The sequence below is a fragment of the Indicator indicator genome, chromosome 19, assembly GCF_027791375.1.
Source record: "Indicator indicator isolate 239-I01 chromosome 19, UM_Iind_1.1, whole genome shotgun sequence".
NCBI lineage: Eukaryota > Metazoa > Chordata > Aves > Piciformes > Indicatoridae > Indicator > Indicator indicator.
In genome coordinates, this window is record NC_072028.1 from 9593096 (window position 1) to 9612075 (window position 18980).

An 18980-nucleotide genomic window follows, 5' to 3' on the forward strand; every position below is an offset into this window, starting at 1 on the left:
TTCTGGGTTACTGGCAGGACTCGACGATCTTAAAGGTCTCTTCCAACCTACACGATTTGATGATTCTACCCCATGGCCACCGAGGAGCTCTGCTCTTGGAGCTGGGCAGGGCTTGCTCCCAGGAGTGCTGGGGAGAGCAGATAAGAGGGGTGACCGCCAGCCCAGGGCCACCACCATTTCAAATGCTGGTTGCCGTCCTTCTGATCTGCCTTCGTTCTAGTCAGGATCCCCCAGCTTACAGTCCCCCCACCAGTCAATCACTTGAACCACTGGACATGCTTGGAGACACCCCCAGAACGAGGTCTGACCCCCTTGGAATGAGTCTGAAACACCTTGGAATGAGAATGAACCCCATGGAACGGGTCTGACCCCTCTGGAATGGGTCTAGACCCTCTTGGAAGGCGTCTGAACACCACTCACGTCCCCCCAGCGTGGAGCGCCGCTATACAGAGCCGCGGCGCCTTTAAGAGCCCCGGCGCCACCAATTCCGCCCCACGTGATCTCGCGTGTGGGCGGTGCTTGCGGCCACGCGGGTTCCCGCCAAACAGCGGCGGCTTTGGCGCGCGCGGTAACGGCTGCACGTGTCGGGGCGCCAGGATCGGCCCCGGGATCGGCACCAGTACCAGTACCGAGACCAGCATGGCCCAGCTCCGCCTCACCGACTTCTTTGGCCGCACCAAAGCGGCCACCGGCGCTCCAGCCAAGCACAGCAGCGGCAGGAGCCGGCTAAAGGCGGCCATTACCGGGCCCCAGGTGCACCGAGAGACGGACAATGAGGAGGACGGTGCCTTGGTGGGATTCTCCGCTTCTTTGCGTACCCCGGCCCGCGGTGGCTCCCCGGCGCTGCGGGGATTGGCGGGGAGGAAACGGAGCCGCCGGGAGATGGAACCGGACTCGCCGCCGGTGGCGGGGGGAACTCGATCTGGGGAACCGAAAGAGAAATCGGCGCGGAAGAGGCTGGAGATGCACCGGGAGACGGAGACGGAGCTGCTGGCTGCAGTAAGGAGCTGGGGTCGGGGATGTACGGGTCGACCCCCTCCTCAGGGTTCGGCCCTAAAACAGTGGGGTGCGGGGAACGCACCGGTTCACCCGGACTGCGGCCCTGAAAGTGGAGCGGGGGGGACACGGAAAACCGAAACACCGTCCCTGCAGCCATCCCGCCAAGGGCTTGTCCCGTTTCTCCTCATGGGAACGCTCCCATCCCACCTCTCAGGACTTACCCCCTCCCCTTAATGCTGACCCCACCCCCAAGGGCTTGACCCTCCCCTAGTGCTGGTCGTGTCCCCCGCGAAGGTTTGGCCTCTTTTCTCCTGCTGCAGACACCCACCCCCCCACCCAGATCTTTTCCCTCTCCTCTACTGCAGACCCCAACCCCCACAGGTTTGTGCCCCTTCTTTTGACGCACCCTCTCTCTCCCCCCAGATCTTGTCCCCACTCCCAGAGGGAGTGTAGACTCCTCTTGTGACTTCCCTCCCACCCTGGCTTTCCCCCACCCCAACACAAGGCTGCAAAGAGGGGGGCATGGGGGAGGGTGAGCAGGTTTCCCACACATCCCTGGGCACCCTCTAACTCCTCCATTCGCTCGCAGGACACCAGCCCCTCATCTCTGACCACTGCCTGTCCCCTGATGTCACCCTCGCTGGAGCTGGCAGCAGACACCTCAGCTAGCACCCCCAGCCAGGGGCAGGATGGAAGGACACAGCCTGGCACAGCCACCCCAGGGACAAGCAGGCGCCTGCAGCGGGTATGAAACAAGCCTGGCTTTGTGTTCCAAATGTTTTGTGTTCCTTGCTGGTGTTCTCTGACCACGTGTCCCCTCCCCCTACCCAGGAGGACCTGGCTGGGCTGCAGACTCGCTTGCAGAGGGTGAAGGCACTGGCCCAGCTGGCCCAGCTGGCACCAGTTCCTGCTGGGGTCAACACTGAGTTGCGGAGCTGCCTGGAGCGAGTGCGGCACCTGGAGCAGCGGATCCGTGAGAAGAAAGTTGGAAGCAAAGCCACGCCAGGAGAACAGCCATCTGGGAACACCAAGGTGGCAGCTCCTGCAGCAGAGGCTAGGTGAGGACAAGCTTTGAGGAAACGGGGGTCCTGGTGACTGGGACAGCTGTCTCCCGCTGGAGCTCCACTGCATGGAGTGGGCTTCTCTGAGCTTGGTCCAAGCCACCTTGACTCCACCATAAGGTCTGAGGCATTGATGTCTCCAGGATCACTGATGTGACCCAAGTTCTAGCACAAGTTGCTCAGAGAAACATTTGGGGATGGAAAGAGGAGAGGGTCTCCCCTAACTAGAGAGGGCATGCAGCTCCTGGGCTTTAAGGTCATCAGTTTTGGCAGTAGGATCCTCGTCCCAGCTGGTCTCAGTCCCTGGCTGCACCCTCAGGGTCGTCCCAGCTTCATGGTCACTGTGCTGTTGTGTGTAAGGGGACCCTGACCCCTCTCCTTTCCCAGCAGTGAGAAGGTCCCTGCATACCAGCGGTTCCACACCCTCGCTCAGGACGTGCCCCCTGGGCTCACGCTGCCCTACAAGTTCAAGGTGCTGGCAGAGATGTTCCGCAGTGTGGACACCATTGCTGGGATGCTCTTCAACCGTTCTGAGACCATCACCTTCACCAAGGTCAAGCAGGGGGTGCAGGACATGATGCACAAGTAAGTTGGCAGCAACTGGCAGCACATTTTGGGGTCCCAGCTGACAGTGTTGGTCTGACCCCAGCCCTGGTATCACCCTTGGGATTCCTGAACCTGGTGAATGGTCGTCTAGAGCACAAGGCTTGTGAGAGGCAGCTTGAGGGAACTGGAGTTGTTCAGCCTGGAGAAAAGGAGGCTGAGGGGAGACCTTCTGGCTCTCTACAACTCCCTGATCGGAGGTTGGAGCTAGATGCATGTTGATCTCTTCTCCCAGGAATAAAGGACAGGACAAGAAGAAACAGCCTTAAGTTGTCACAGGGGAGGTTTAGGTTGGACATGTGGAACAATTTCTTCCCCTTGAGGGTTGTCAAGGCCCAGCCCAAGCTGCCCACGGCAGTGGTGGAGTCCCCATCCCAGGAGGGGCTTTCAAAGCTGTAGAGATGTGGTACCGAGGGACATGGTTTAGTGGTGGCTTGGCTGGGTTAACAGTTACCCTTGATGGTCTTAAAGGCCTTTTCCAACCCAAATGATTCTCTGTGACCTCTCTGGGTGCTGTTGCAGGCAGTTTGAGGAGCGGCACGTGGGGCAGATCAAGGCTGTGTACCCCACCTCGTACAGGCTGCGCCAGGAGAAGAACATCCCCACCTTTGGTGGTGGCATCAAGAAGTCAGACTACCAGCTGACACTGGAGCCGGTGCTGGAGGAGGGTATGTATGGCTTGGTAGGTGCCCCCCAAGAGCTGGGGTGTGCTTGGTCCTGGCTGGGATCTGTGAATCACCAGGGATGTCATCTTATGGGGGAATGCAAGTGGAGCAAGCTGGAGGGTGAAAGAGCAGCAACTCTGGCAGTGACTCAGACCCATGGTAGGGCTCTGTGCCTGTGCTTGCTGAAGCTCTCGAGGTTTGGGCCCCCTCCTGGTGTTGGCATGATGCTGTGGGTGATGCTGGTTCCTCTCCTTGCAGAGGAGAAGGTGGATGGCCGCCCGCACTTGTCGTCGTCACGCCTGCTGGAGCGCCGGAAGGAATTCCACCGCAACCTGGTGAACATTGTCAAGCAGCACCACAAGGTGAGCACCTCCCCAGCATCCTCTGCTTTTGGGCTCTGCGGTGGCTCTGGTCACTGGAGCAGCAGGTGGAAGGAGTGGGCTGGATCCAGGCTGCTGGACATCAGTGATTCCTGTGGGATGCTGTTGGCAGGCAGGTGTTGGGGTGGCGGGGAGGATGGTGGCTGGAGTCTTTGTCCTGGCTCCAGATTTCCTCACAATACAACTTCCAAACCACACTGGGAGTGTGGGGCAATGGTCAGCTCCCCACAGCTGGCCTGCAAGTCCTCTGATGCCATTCTCACTCCTCTTCAGGCATTCCTGGCCACCCTCAACCCTCCCATGGTGGTTCCAGAGGAGAAGCTGACCCGCTGGCATCCCCGCTTCAACGTGGACAAGGTGCCAGACATCAGCCCAGCGGAGCTGCCACAGCCACCCCAGGGAGAGAGGCTCAGCACCGCCCAGGAGGTGCTGAGCACTGCTCGGGGGATGCTGACCCCCAAGGTGAGTCAGGACCAGGGTCTGGCTCCATCTGCAGCTGGTGGACCTCAAACCAGCTGTCCACCAGGAAGACATTACTGGATAGCGATTGGGAAGGATTCTTCTGGAGCCTAGGAGTGGGAACACAAGCCTGGCTGTACTGCTGCAGGGTGGAGGTGTAGGACTTGGTGTGGTCTAGAACCATCAGTATGGACTTTGAGACTGGGAGAGGAGTTGAAGCACCTCAGACTATCCTCCAGTCAGGCAGGAATGGTCAGGCTGCAAGGGGCAGTGAAGGGGAAGCTCTTCCTTCAGGATGTTCCCAGCTGTAACCCAACTCCTCCTCCCCCTTTCTTCCACATGAGCAGATGGAAAAATCTCTTGCCAACCTGGCCTTGAGGACCGCTGAAGCCAGTGCGGGGGAACCGGTGGTTTCCAAAGCACCATCCCCTGCCAGCACCTCCAGCGCTCTCAAAGGGGTGTCTCAGGCCCTGCTTGACAGGGTGAGTAATTCAGTCCTGACCAAAATGCTGGGGCTTGGGGGGGACCTTTCTGGGTCTCACCCTATCTTCTGGGTCTCTCCCCTCACCGCCTTCCGTGGGTCTCGGTCTCTCCCCTCACCACCTTCCGTGGGTCTCGGTCTCTCCCCTCACCACCTTCCAGGGTCTCGGTCTCTCCCCTCACCGCCTTCCGTGGGTCTCGGTCTCTCCCCTCACCGCCTTCCGTGGGTCTCGGTCTCTCCCCTCACCGCCTTCCGTGGGTCTCGGTCTCTCCCCTCACCGCCTTCCAGGGTCTAGGTCTCTCCCCTCACCGCCTTCCAGGGTCTAGGTCTCTCCCCTCACCGCCTTCCAGGGTCTCGGTCTCTCCCCTCACCGCCTTCCGTGGGTCTCGGTCTCTCCCCTCACCGCCTTCCGTGGGTCTCGGTCTCTCCCCTCACCGCCTTCCGTGGGTCTCGGTCTCTCCCCTCACCGCCTTCCGTGGGTCTCGGTCTCTCCCCTCACCGCCTTCCGTGGGTCTCGGTCTCTCCCCTCACCGCCTTCCGTGGGTCTCGGTCTCTCCCCTCACCGCCTTCCGTGGGTCTCGGTCTCTCCCCTCACCGCCTTCCGTGGGTCTCGGTCTCTCCCCTCACCGCCTTCCGTGGGTCTCGGTCTCTCCCCTCACCGCCTTCCGTGGGTCTCGGTCTCTCCCCTCACCGCCTTCCGTGGGTCTCGGTCTCTCCCCTCACCGCCTTCCGTGGGTCTCGGTCTCTCCCCTCACCGCCTTCCAGGGTCTCGGTCTCTCCCCTCACCGCCTTCCGTGGGTCTCGGTCTCTCCCCTCACCACCTTCTGTGGGTCTCAGTCTCTCCCCACCTTCCGTGGGTCTCGCCCCATCTTCTGTTGTCACCCAGATCCGGGCGAAGGAGGCGCAGAAGCTGCAGGCGCTGATGACCAGGGCCCCGCAGCAGGAGCAGCGCCTCGCCATGCTGGGCCGGCTGCCGGCCATGGCCCGCGTCCTGCGCAACGTCTTTGTGGCAGAGAAGAAGCAGGCCCTGACCATGGAGGTGACTTGTGCCCGCATGGCTGACAGCTACGAAGTCCAGATGTCTCCTGGTAGGAAAGTGGCAGTGGTGGTGGTTGGTGTCTCTGTTGGTGCAGGAGGGTCTTGCAGGTGTGGAGCTGAGGTCTGACCCAATGGTTGCTGCTTCTTTGGCAGGTGAGATGGAGAAACACTTGAGGCTCTTTGCAGAGCTGCTGCCAGACTGGGTGGGGATCCATGTGATCAGGACGGACACCTACATCAAGCTGGACAAAGGGAAGGACCTCGGACTCATCACTGAGAGGCTTACCAAGGTGGCCAAGGAGGAAGAAACTCTCTGAGCACCCCAAGGGTCGAGGCTTCCCCTGTGCAATGTAGCAAATTCAGACGATGCTCCTGGGACTGGTGTGGGCTCATCCTTGGGGATGTCTGAAGAAGAGTAAAATGCCTTTAATAAATCCCTTTGCCAGGGTCCATGAGGACTGTAGCTCCCATAACCCTTGAGCTGAAGGCCACATAGTCCTGGGGTGAGGATGCAGGTGGTGAACAGGACCTAGAAGCCTCTCTGCTTACTGCCTTCTTGGGGTTTTCATGCAGGAGGTTTCTCCTTGGGGTGTGATAGAGGCAGGTTTGATGTGGGAGGCTCCTCAAGGTTTCATGGAGGCTTCTCCCCTAGGTTTCATGCAAGGAGCCTTCTCAGTTTCATGAAGGAAGCTTTGATGTGGGAACCTCCTTGAGGTTTCAAGCAGGTTTCTTCCATTAACTTGGGCCCTGGTGGGGTGGAAGCAGGAAGGAGCTAGAGAAGAAGTTCACAACTGGATATTTTTGGAACTCTGGGCTTTGGTTCTGTTTTAAGGGAAGGGAAAACTCATCTCCAGCGCTGTTAGGAAGCGACTGCAGGACTTGTCAAAATACATTTGCATTAAATGTTTTAACTCGAGCCTGAGTCTTATGACCCCAGTGCTGCCCTCACTGTTCTCTGCCTGCCAGCACCCTGCTCCTCCATGGCACTTGGCACTGGCTAGAGGGCTGGGTCCTCCTCCACCTCCTGGAGAAGGACTTGGTGGAAAAAGTGAGCGTGGGCTTGCAGGAAGCTGAAAGCAGCTTTTGTACATGGGGACTGTGGGGACAGGAGCAGGCAGGGTTGGGGGTGGGCATGGGGTGCTTTTTCCACTCCCTTTACCCTCCTTCCTCTCCCTTTTTTCTTTTTCCCCCCTCCTCTCCCTTTTTTCTTTTTCCCCCCTCCTCTCCCTTTTTTCTTTTTCCCCCCTCCTCTCCCTTTTTTCTTTTTCCCCCCCTCCTCTCCCTTTTTTCTTTTTCCCCCCTCCTCTCCCTTTTTTCCTTTTTCCCCCTCCTCTCCCTTTTCCCCCTGCCCTCTCCCCTGTGGAAGAAGCCCTGGGTCACTCAGCTGAAATGGTTTGTAGAAAAAGGACAGAGGGTGGTGATGGCTGCAAGTGAGGTCAGTGCCTGCTGTGGGACAGGCACAGGGGAGATGGGAGCTACCCATGCCACGGGGGGCACACCTCACACCACCTCCTGAGCCAGACTGGGTTGGTTGTAGCATAGGACATGAGGGACATGCATGGAAAAGTGACTGTCCCTTCATCCCTCTGGGTGGGCAAGTTCACCCAGGGACTACCATGCAGGGTCTAGGGGAGCTTCTCCACCTGAAGTGCTCTTGGAGGCTGGCAACAGCCCCAGGGAGCAAGTTACTGCTCCTCTTCCTCCAGAACCCTGCCTCCCATCATGCAGGCCAGTTGGCCTCCTCATTTTCCTCCCAGGACCCTGTTGCCATCATGCAGGCCAATTGGCCTCCTCCTCTTCCTCCTCCAGGATCCTACTTGCTGTCATGCAGGCCAGTTGGCCTGTGCTGCTGGCAGGAGATAGCCCTGTTTCCAGGGAGGAGGGTTTAAACCCAGCCCAGAAGATGGAGGGGGGATGCAGAGAGCTGGGGTGCAAGGCTGGGCTATCAACCATGCTGCAGTGGGGGAGCTGGGGTTTGAGGGGAGCTCGAGTTCAAAAGGAGCTAATTTGGGCAGCCTGGCAGGCATACTCATGCCCCAGGAGAGCTTGCAGCAAGCTTCTGTTTCTGCTGCTTGGGACAAAACCCAACCAAAACCTTCCTGTTGCCTGGAAGCCACCCCTCCAGAGCCTTGTCTCTACAATGAAAATTACATCAACAGTTGCTCAGCGAAGGCATCGTCCCCACGTTCCCTGATGTCACCTCTTGGCCCTGCATGCAGCCAGCTCTGGCACTGGCAGGGCTGATGCTTCCACAGCTGCTTTCCACAGCTCTTTGGAGTGGAACAGATTTTATTTTTTTTCCCTTTCTCTACCTCGCAGCAGGGCCCTTCTTGTGCCAAGAATTCGCTGAGGCACTGCCTGCCTTGGCTGTGAAAAAGCAATGCCCTGGGGTAAGGTACTCCTGGGGGATGGTGCCTCTCAGCACAAAGTGAGCAGCCACCAAAGAGGCTTTTCAGGAACTGGTGCTGAAAAACAGCTGTAATGGCCCTTAAAAAGGGGGTAAAACCAGGGTCTGTGACCTGAGCTCTATGGAGGCTTGGTTTGTGCTCCCACCAGTGCTGGGCACTTCACTGCAACCCAGCAGGACCAGTTTGGATGCCCCCCTCAAGCTCGAGGCTGGGATCAGGCATGGAGAAGAGATACCTGAACTGCTCCATCCTGGCAAGATAGTCCTTCCTAACATTTAAGGTGGCAAAGCAGGGGGGGCTCGAATCACAACCTCACCCTCCACTGACAGCCTGGGTTTGGAGGAAGACTTTCACAAGGGTCATGGACAGCTTCAGCTCCTGCAAGAACAGCTCCGAGACTGTTTAAGAAAAATAAAAACAAGTCAGGATTTATTTTATCAGCAAGTTCAGCCCCTGCTGGGAGAAGGACACTGGCCCTGGTGTTCTCAGGCATGTGGAAGCTTTGGCACATCAGGTTTTAACTACTCATGGAACCAGTTTGGTTGGAAATGACCTTTAAGATCATCAAGTCCAACCATCATCTAACTCTACCAAGCCTGGTACTAAACCATGTCCCTCAGCACCAAAGCAAACCATGCTTAAAGGTTCCTTCCAACCCAAAGCATTCCATGACTCTGTGCTCCAGGGAACACTTCCAAACCCCATGTCATCCAGCACACAACCTGAGACCACAGGAGCTCAGCTGCAAGCAGAACACCTTTTCCTATACCCTTACCTGACACCAAACCTACCAATAAGAGCAGTCTCCAAACCATCACTGTCCATTCAATGCCCCAGGAAGAACCCAGCAGAGGGGTGCCAGCAGCATAAGGAGTTAGATGTTGTAAGAGGTGGAGAATTTGTGCTAAAGAAAAGCTGAGCACTGGCTGGAGCTGCAGGTGATGGTAGGTGCCAGTGCTGCCGGGCAGAAGGCAGAACAGCCCTGAGCATGGCATGACCTCCTTCTTCACTGCTTGTCACTCATGTTGTAGATTGCCCCTAGTGCTGCAAAATCCACTGCTAAGATCCACCCTGGACCAAGGGAAGACAGATAGTTTCCTACAAGAGACCTTCAGCCTCCTGCAGTCTCAAAGAAATGAGACCAAAAGTCAAGTTGACATGGTGCCTGACCTCATCAACCAGCCATCCCTCTTGTGCTGGCAGCCTCCTCCTATTTCAGGTCATGGAGCTGGGAAGATGTTTAGCTCTCCTTAACCAGCACAACCTTAACAAAAGAACAACTTACTCTGGTGTGAGTGACAGCAGAGAGCAGCCAGACCACCCTCTGAGGTCAAACACAGAGGAGTTTGTCAACTGTCCCCCACAACCAAAGCTATTTTAGGCCTCTTCTGCCTCAGCATTTTCACAGATTGCATTGGAAAGGACCCTCAAAGGCCACCTCACCCAACCCCCTTTGGTCTCCTGAAAAAATACTCAGTGAAGCTGCATTTTGGTCTCCATCCCCAAACCCAGTCAGGTTGTTCCTTCTTCCCAACAGAAAGAACTCAAAAAAGATCTTTAGATCCCCCACCCACCTTAATCTGTGGCTCGGAAAACAAACAGAATTTATGACTGTCCAGCATCTGGATCAAAATTGTAGGTTCCCTGCCTCTGCCCACCCCCCTCACGACATCAAAAATCATTGACTAAAGGCCCAAACTGGTGCATTCCCTTCTCCTGGCTCCTTCTCAGTCATACTGCAGCAGAGAGTAGAAAGGGATGGGCTTGAGCTTCTCTGAGCCTTTCAGGGATTGTAACTCTATGATCACCAGGCACTCCACGATTTCAGCCTTCAGCCTCTTCAGCAGCTCACAGGCTGCACACATGGTACCTGCATGACATAGGTGGAGCAGAAATATCATCAATCAAGGAGCTTCAACCCTCACAGCCACTCCTGCTGCTCCCCACACACCTGTAGGTGGCTTACACCACCTGCTTCTCTCACCTCCAGTCGCAAGCAAGTCATCGACAATGGCTACTTTTTGTCCCTGTTCCACGGCATCGCTCTGGATTTCAAGCTCAGCCTGCAGGGTGGAGAGAAGAGCTTCATTTGAGTCTTGCCTCAGAGAGAAACACATCAAGAACCACCAAGACGTGGTGGAACGCAGGTAAGTCTCCAGTGAGATCAACACTCAGCACCTAAACCACAGACCCCAGCTCCAGGGGAATGCCATGGGAATATTGAGCAGGTTAGGTGATTGCTGGGCCAACCCCCTGGCACGTCAACATCCTTAATGTTCAACGTGGCCCCACCATGAAGCCTTATCCCAAAGCACTTCTCCGGTAAGGAAAACCTGTAACGCACCAGGGCTGGAGCGCGGCACTGCCAAGGCAGATCCCAACCACCACAAGGCAACATCTTGTGTCAGATGGAGCTTGTGCCACAGAGGGGTTGGCCCAAACAACCCTGACAACAACCCCGAGGTGAGGTGGTTCTACAGGCGTTAGGTGCCAGCAGCAGCACGTTGTTAGCTCACCCCCCAAGCCCTGTCACGGGGGAGGCTGCGGCGTTCCGAGGCGAGCTGAAGACATGCAACAAAGGAGCACTTGGAGCACTTACTGGAAGAGTGAGGAACACACTCCACGTTCATGCCCCTGAATTCAAGCCAAAGAAAGCTATTTAGCACCGAGTCTTATCATCCTCCAACCAACGCCCCCCACCCCAAAACAAAAAAACCACCATGCAGCTCACCAACGCAAACCATGTGTCCGTGGCTTGGGGCAGGAGCTCCTTGTTGGTGAAGCTCAGCACTGCTCCCAAAGCTTGCGCCGTGCCAGAACCCTCCTGGCTGCAAGACCCAGCTTGGGCACCACCCCCCCAAAGCAGCTTTTATCACCCCAGTCCCTCTCTGACAGCCCCTCAGCCCTGCCTCAACCATTCTAGAAACCTTTTCCTCCTCCCCAGGCTTTACCTTGCCATACTCAAGGCTGTAGGAGACAGACTCTGTGGGGCCGGGAAGCTTCCCCTTCTTCCGTATGGGCACAAAGCCGATCCCCAGCCTCTGAGCAAGGGGGGGGCCTATGAGGAAGCCACGAGAGTCCAGGCCTGGGGGAGGAAGCAGAGCAGACAAAAACTCAGAACACAGAATCAGCTTGGTTGGAAAAGACCTTTAAGATCATCAAGTCCAACCACTGACCCAACACCACTGTGCCCACTAAACCACGTCCCCATGTTCCACATCTACACGTTTTCTGAACCCCTCCAGCATGGTGACTCCACCACCTCCCTGGGCAGCCTGACCACTCTTTCAGTAAAGAATTTGTTCCTTATGTCCAGCCTAAATCTCTCCTGGGGCAACTTGAGGCTGTTTATTTCCTTTTGTCCTGTTGCCTGTTCCGTGGGGAAGAGACCAACCGCCACCTGGCTTTCAGGGAGTTGTAGAGAGCCAGAAGGTCTCCCTTCAGCCTCCTTTTCTCCAGGCTGAACAACCTCAGGTCCCTTAGCTGTTCCTCACAGGAGTTGTACTCTAGACCCTTCATCAGCTTTGTTGCCTTGCTCTGGACATGCTCCAGCACCTCAATGTCCTTCTTCAAGTGAGGGATCCAAAACTGAACACAGGATTAGAGGTGTGGCCTCATCAGTGCTGAATACAGAAGGACAATCTCTTCCCTGGTCCTGCTGGCCACAATATTCCTGCAAGCCAGGATGCTGGTAGCCTTCCTGGCCACCTGGGCACACACTGGCTCATCTTCACCTGCTGTCAACCAACACCCACAGGTCCCTTTCCACTGAGCAGCTTTCCAGCCACCCTGCCCCAAGCCTGGAGCATTCATGGGGTTGTTGTGACATAACTGCAGGACCCAGCACTTGGCCTTATTGAACCTCATCCCAGTGACCTCAGCCCATCAATCCAGCCTGGCCAGGTCCCTCTGCAGAGCCTTCCTATCTCTGAGCAGGACAATGCCCCAGACTGATCCTCCCATGGTCAGGGAGATCTCTAGAAGCAAGTGCTCTTAGCAAGTCACTTCTGTGGGTTGAAATCACTCACAATGCTTCTGCACTGCCTGTGCTCACCAAGATGTGCTGCTGACAGGCTTTGGGGCACCCCTTGAGCCCCCCATCAGCCCATTTTGCCTCTCCTTTAGCTCTACTTCTTAGAGATAAGCTCAGCAGAGCCCCACTATCAGTTTCAACACACAGCCAAAGGACTTTGCACCAACTTCAGTTATCACAAGGCACTTGGACAAGGTTTGTTCTGGACTCCTCGAACTTTGGGCTAGGGCCCAGGCCAAGCAGCACCTTCCTAAGCACTCTCAGCCTCTTCCATAAGTGTGCTGCAATGTGCTGTCAGCACAAAGCCTGGTTCTGTTGGCTTGAAAAGGCCTCCTCAGACAGATGACGTGCTGGAACATGGTCTGCCTGCCCTGGGGACTGTGCAAGACCTTACAGGCTAGCTTTCACTCCTCCCTGACTGCCTTTTTTAATGATGAAAGCAATGACTTAGGAAATTGGCACCAAAGCATCATCACATGGAATATTCCACATCCAAACCCAGGATTTCAGGAAGCTACAGGAATAGATTAAGGGTATGTTCTTGGTGTTACCATATGGATAGAGGTCAACATTTGGGTGACTATAATGTGCAAGAGCTACAGCATTTGCTAGCCCATTAGCAGAGGAGCCTCCTCATGCCTCCTTGTCCAGGCAGCCCAAGGACATAATGCTCTGTGCTGGCCCCAGAGAGGTTTCAACCACCACTCACCTGCAATAAAGTCAATTTTGGGGAAAGATGCCCTCAAATGGTCTTCCAGAAGATCAATCAAAGCCTTGAAAGCTGCAGGATCCTTCAGCAAGGGGCTGATATCACTACAAAGGGAAAGCAGAGCAGTCAAAAGGAGTTAAAGGAGAGCAGTGAGTTATCTCTAAGAGCTGCTGTGGCTCACAACCAAGCTCCTATACCCAGGGGAACTGGGTCCAGGAGCAGGAATGGGGAAGGATGGACAGAGGAAGAAGGGATGGGCAGCAGAAGAGGAGATGGGCAGCAGAAGAGGAGATGGGCAGCAGAAGAGGGGATGGAAAGCAGAAGAGGGGATGGAAAGCAGAAGAGGGGATGGACAGCAAGGCTCCATTCCTGCTCCATCCTCCCCAGCCCTACTCCATCCACCCCCATCCCTGCTCCAGCCCCATACCCTACTCCATGCTCAGCCCCGTGCGTACCGGAACAGCACACCGGGCTGCGGGAAGTCGGGGAAGGGCCGGACCCGGTCCCGGACCCGCTGCAGCCTGCCCTCGCTCATGGCGGCGCCGCTGTGCGCAGCCGCGGGGCGGGCGGAGTCTGGGTGCGGGGGGAGCGGCCCGGAACCCGCCTCCAGCGCCGCGCTACCGGGAGCGCAGGTCGTCCCGAGGCGTGGGGGACTGGTAGCCCGCGGTAAGGAGCATCAGTCCCCCCGGCACACGGAGCCCCCAGTCCCCGGTGCATGAAGATTTGGCATCCCCGTGCACAGAGCGCGCCGGCCCCCGCCGGTGCACAGAGCTCTGGCATCCCCGGTGCATGGAATTCTGGCACCCTGAAGCACGGAGCCCCGAATTCCCGGTGCATGGAGATCTGGTACCCCGGGATATGGAGCATCAGTGTCTCCCGCGGTGGATGGCGCTCTGATACCCCAAAGTCTCGACCCCCAAGCACTTGGAGCTCTGGTACCCCAGAGCTGCCACCCCTACCAGTGCTTGGAGGTCTGGTAACGTGGGCTAGGGAGCATCAGTTCCCCTGGTACACAGAACTCTGGCACCCCCCTGAGCAGAGCTCTGATCCCCACAGTGCTTGGAGCTCTGGTTCCCCAGTGCACAGAGCCCTGGGGCCCCAGAATCATAGAATCGTTTTGCTTGGAAAGATCTTTAAGATCAGTGATTTCAACCCTTATCAAATGTTACCAAGTCTGGTGCTGACTGTCCTGCTGTGGTCCCTCAGCACCGCATCTCAGTGTCTTTCAAACACCTTCAGGGATGGGGATTGAAGTCACCTCCCTCAGGAGCCTGTTTCAGGGTTTGAGAACCCTTTCAGTGAAGAATTTTCTTCTAAATATCCAACCTAAACCTTCCCTGGTGCAAGTCGAGGCCATTTTGAGGACCCTTCCTTGCCCCAGCTGTTTTTGGAAAAGGGATCCCATGGCCAGGAGTAGCACTTCCACCTCTTTCACCCCTTCCCAGCTTCTTGAAAATTCATCAGGACTAAACTGTCTCCCACTTTTCAGTCCCTCCTCACCTCTTGTGAACCCCTAGAATGGCATTTTGTGTTTCTTGAAGCCGTTGGTTTGGATTACACCCATGGGGAGCGATAACAGACCTGCCCTTGGTCCTCCACCAACAGCTCAGCAGCTCTTGGTGTCAGGGCACCCTCACACAGCTCCTATCTCCTGTCTCCCAACAGGCCAACAGCCATTTGCCCATGCAAAATCCACTGTGGGCAGGAGATGTGGTCATGGATTAGTGCAGATCTCCTCTTACATGAGCAAACATGGCTTGGAGCTGCCCCAAATGCAGCCGGGGAGAAGCTGCTGCAGAAAGCAAAGGCAGTTCTGGCATGCAGCACCCCTGACCAAGCTTGGTGCCTGCTGCTGATAGCTGTGATGGGACCAGCTTCAGCTCCACACCCTCTGGAGAGCCCTTTGGGCCTCTGAGGTGTGTGACAATCAACCAGCAGCTATTTTGCAGTGATTTGGTGTGCACCTCTTGGGCTGGAGCTGCAGCACCTTGGTAATGAATGCTGAGCTGCTTTCTCCTCCTTCTTTCTAGTTAGTCCTGGCTTCCAACAGCCCTGTGAGTCCTCTTGCACAGGAGTTGCTGTCTACTCCAACTCAGCCATGACAGGCTCATGTATGGCTTATGATCCACCTGATTCCACTCACATCCCAGCACCCAATATGTCCTGGGTCATTGTGTAGCTCCCAGCACTTGCTGCAAACCCTCAGGAATTATTTTCTGCACCCTGAACCCTCCACTGCTCCATTTCCTTCCAATTCATCTAGACAGTAAAAGGTACCTGTTTAATCACACAGAATTCCCAAATCCCAGCATGGTGGGAATTGGAAGTGACCTCTGGGATCATCTAGTCCAACCCCCCTGCTAAAGCAGGGGCACCCACAGCAGAGAAGGAGACTCCACAACCTCTCTGGGCAACCTGCTCCAGGGCTCCAGCACTCTCACACCAAAAAAGTTTCTCCTCCTGTTCAGATGGAACATCCTGGGTTCCAGTTTGTGCCTGTTGCCCCTTGTCCTCTTGCTGGGCACCACTGAAAACAGTCTGCCCCCATCCTCTTACCTCCCACCCTTTAGCTCTTGCTGAGCACTGATCAGATCCCCTCTCAGGCTGCTCTTCCCCAGGCTAAACAGCCCCAGCTCTCTCAGCCCTTCATCCTCACAGAGATGCTCCTGGCCCCTCAGCATCTTTGCAGCCTCCACTGGACTCTCTTCAGTAGTTCCCTGTCTCTCTTGAACTGGGGAGCCCAGAACTGGATCCAGTAGTCCAGATGTGCCCTCGACAGGAGAGAGTAGAGGGGCAGGTGAACTTCCCTTAACCTGCTGGCCACACTCTTCTTCATGCACCCAAATGCATGGCTGAGGTGACACAAGACACAAGCTGGGAGGGCAGGACAAAGGCTGTTCTTTTTTTCTTAGGCTCCATAGGGAGCCTCCTCCACATGCCTCCTCCTTTCACAACCATTCCCTTACAGACTCAGATTTTCCCTGAGGTCAGATTATCTCTTTGGCACCAGAAAAATTCCTCTCCAGGAGCTGTTCCAGTGAAGCAAACAGAGGGGAAGCAGGGAGCCTTCACTGGAACAGGGGCTTCACAACACCACACTCCCTCGGATGAGCTGGAAGGGTTTCTCCTGTAACCTTACCAACCACGAGACTGGACAATGAGCTTCTCCAGCAACTCCTCTTCTTCCTGGCAGATGGAAGTGATGGAATTTATCTGCCTACGCATGGAAATCAGCACAAGCTGGGAAAGGGCTCTTTTGCAGCCTGCAGGACAAACACCAGGCATCCCTTGTGTCTTCTGAGCTCTAAGATGGGGTCTTCATCATGCTTTTCTTGTGACCCTCCTATACAACACCACTATTCCTAGCAGAGGACACCACCACATTTTTCTTGAGGTTCCCAGGTCCCTCATGCCAGCCTATCCCAGCACAAACCTGTGGCCCCCACCAGGACAAGCTGCTGAAGGCTTTCACAGGTCCCTTCCAGTCCAGCAGCCAGGTGGAGAAGCAGCTGGAGGGATCTATCCTTCTCTCTTGTGGGATCAGACCTGTCTGACACCATCAGTTTGGCCAGGAGGAGCATAAAGGTTACACCAAATCAGACCTTCAGTGATTCATGCCACATGCTAGCTCAAGTTTAAACCCCAACACCTCTCAGGATCTCTGAGCTTCAGAACTTCACCTCATTAATCTTCCATGGCACCAGGGGAGGTTTAGGTTGGACATTAGAACAAAATTCTTCACTGAAACAGTTCTCAACCACTGGAATAGGGCTGCACAGTGAGGTGGTTGAATCTCCATCCCTGAGTTGTTTAAATGACACAGAGATGTGGTGCTGAGGGACCACCACATTTAGCACCAGCCTTGGTAGTTAGATCATGGCTGGACTCGATCTTAAAAGGTCTTTTCCAACCAAAATGATTCCATGATTCCATGACTTCAAAGGACATGAATTGCACCTATCAGCATGGACTAGTTCTCAATGTCCAAAGTAAATTAGTTTTCCCTGTCCCTGTTCAACCTTCCACACAACAGTGCTGACTGCAATTTCCATCCCCTAAGAACTTTCCTAGGACCAACTTCCAAATGTGATGTCAAAGGGCTCTGAATATCACCGTGGAGGTGTCTCCACTTGGAGAGGTTTGGGGCTGTTCTGTGCCTGGCTGAGGAACCACCACCTCAGATCTGGACCCGTCAGAGGATGCTATGGCAGGGGGACACTGACTTTGCCTCTCTTTTAGACACAGGGGTTTAAAAATAATGTTTTAAATCATGGTTTAGCAGTGGGCTTGGGTTAATGGTTAGACTCAACGATCTTAAAGGTCTTTTCCAGCCCAAGTGATTCTGTGATTCTATAAAATATGCCTTGAGGTCCTGATAAGAGAGATGTTATCAGATGGGGAACACAGAAATTGGGGTATAAAAAGCTTGAGAGCCACCTCTAATCAGCTTCATCAGGCAACTAGAAGAGCCCTGCTGAGGATGGAAGTTTCTGTTCCCGTTAAGGACTTTAAAACTTCACTGTGAAGTGGAACAAAATGCCCCAAATTTCAACAGGCCCCATGAGGGAAAAGAATTAAAATTTCCTTTCAAATCTGCTGGAACACTTCAATTCCAGCTTGACAAACAGTTGCACTTTAAACCTTTTTTTTTTTTTTTTTTTCAACAAGTTTGCAATCTCTTATTTCAGCAGAAGAATGCAGCTCCCCAGCCAGCTCCCTGGGCTCAGGACTGAAGTGTCCTCACTGAACAACGAGCAAGGTTTGTCCCCCCTCAAACTGGGGAAAGCCTTGTGAACCCACTCTGCCCTTCCCCAACATCCTTGTTTGGACAGAGCCAAGCCCAGCACCTCCTGCCTGCTGCAGGAGAAGACACAAACCCCCCTTTTTGTCTCCTCTGATTGAGCCAAGAAGGGATTTTGAGCCTGAGCCAGAGCTAATGGATTTGGCATGCATTCCTTGCTGCTGGTGAGGGGGCCAAGGGGCTTTTCATCCCTGACCCCTTTCAGATGGGAATTGTGCTACCAACCTACATGTCACCCAGGAGGGTATTAAATGACTCCAGGAGGGACAAAGGCAGAATGAGCTGCCAGACTGGCTCTCAGGAAAAGTTGGATGGTGGCAGAGGGTTTTTCACACTCCTAAGTGACCACAGGCTTTTGGCTTGGGATTCTTTGGGATTTATACCACCCCAATTAGACTCTGAGTGACAGCTAAACTTTAACCAGTGGAAGGAGATACAAAGACCACAGGCCTATGGAGTCATTCCTTCAACCAGCCAGGTTCCAAAATTAAAAACAACCTAAAATGGGATTTCAGTTCTTCCCTTACTCTTACAAGCTAACGGTTTCCTTCAGGAGGCACCACCAGTGTCACCTTCTGGTAACACACCAAGGACTCACATCAAATACTAGCAGAAAACAAAACCAAAAGTCGACTTCTAAGTGTTGGAACTGCTAAGAGAAACGGAACCCAAGCCACTCTAACTGCAAAAGAGTTATTTGGAGAGCAAATGGCTCTTAAAAGAGTAAAAGCACTTGTAGCTTGTAAAGTTTCCCAGTGCTGAGGACAACAGCAAGATCCCTGGGGAGAGGTTTCTCCTCTAGCCATGAAGAGGCTGCTGGCAACCCTGCAGACAACAAGCTGCCTCCCAGCACTGCCTTCCCCCTAAACCCCACCCATAGTTCAAACCATTCTTACCTTCAAAATGCCTTTCTTCAGCTGAAATGATTTTATACAGTGACTGTGAAGGTGTCCTCATGGAATAAAGAGTTTTCTCCAACCATGGGGAGATCTTCATCTTGTCTGCTTGACTTTACACAAACCCAGGAGGCTTTTGGAAGCTCTTCACCACATTTGGGAAAGGCTCAACTCAGGCAGTACCAAGTTCTGCTTGTTTCCATGTAGCAACCAGGGTCCAAAGTTCAACAGTCTCTTCTCAGAGATTGTTTCCAGGTCCTTCAGTAAGAGCCCACTGTCAACCCCAAAGCTCATCCAGAATTCAGTCCCCAGACACCAGGTGCCATTTTATTACAAAATGTGGGTATCACTATCACTCACTCTCTTCTTGGTCTGAACTTCACAGAATCACAGAACTTTAGGAGCTGGAAGGGACCTCAAAAGATCATCCAGTCCAACCCCCCTGCC

The 18980-nt window shown here is 54.7% G+C and overlaps 2 protein-coding genes across 3 annotated transcripts; one reads left to right on the plus strand and one right to left on the minus strand.

Moving 5' to 3' along the window:
* Positions 1–639: 639 nt before the first annotated feature.
* CDT1 (chromatin licensing and DNA replication factor 1) lies at positions 640–6003 on the plus strand. Its single transcript, XM_054389489.1, has 10 exons — positions 640–999; positions 1589–1744; positions 1831–2057; positions 2448–2645; positions 3186–3331; positions 3587–3690; positions 3982–4170; positions 4515–4649; positions 5535–5736; positions 5840–6003. Exons 1-10 carry the CDS (start codon positions 640–642, stop codon positions 6001–6003), a joined length of 1881 nt encoding a protein of 626 aa, XP_054245464.1.
* Positions 6004–8735: 2732 nt separating this feature from the next.
* Positions 8736–13371, minus strand: APRT (adenine phosphoribosyltransferase). 2 transcript variants are annotated; one of them, XM_054389686.1, is made up of 6 exons: positions 13292–13371; positions 12837–12940; positions 11046–11179; positions 10079–10157; positions 9956–9964; positions 8736–9874 (listed from the first exon to the last, which is right to left on the minus strand). In XM_054389686.1, the coding sequence occupies exons 1-6, from the start codon at positions 13369–13371 to the stop codon at positions 9822–9824; spliced, it is 459 nt and encodes a 152-aa protein (XP_054245661.1). In that variant the 3' UTR covers positions 8736–9821. The 2 variants fall into 2 exon arrangements, with proteins under 2 accessions (XP_054245661.1, XP_054245660.1); XM_054389685.1 differs by having other exon boundaries at positions 8736–9964.
* Between the last annotated feature and the right edge of the window lie 5609 nt (positions 13372–18980).

Excerpts from the sequence above, each read along its gene's own strand:
- CDT1 (XM_054389489.1), top strand. The coding sequence starts at position 640 with ATGGCCCAGCTCCGCCTCACCGACTTCTTTGGCCGCACCAAAGCGGCC. Across the intron at positions 1,000-1,588 it reads AGACGGAGCTGCTGGCTGCA|GACACCAGCCCCTCATCTCT; the intron begins GTAAGGAGCTGG and ends ATTCGCTCGCAG. Across the intron at positions 2,058-2,447 it reads GCTCCTGCAGCAGAGGCTAG|CAGTGAGAAGGTCCCTGCAT; the intron begins GTGAGGACAAGC and ends CTCCTTTCCCAG.
- APRT (XM_054389685.1), bottom strand. The coding sequence starts at position 13,371 with ATGAGCGAGGGCAGGCTGCAGCGGGTCCGGGACCGGGTCCGGCCCTTC. Across the intron at positions 11,180-12,836 it reads CAAAATTGACTTTATTGCAG|GCCTGGACTCTCGTGGCTTC; the intron begins GTGAGTGGTGGT and ends TTCCTCCCCCAG. Across the intron at positions 10,158-11,045 it reads ACAGCCTTGAGTATGGCAAG|GCTGAGCTTGAAATCCAGAG; the intron begins GTAAAGCCTGGG and ends TCCACCCTGCAG.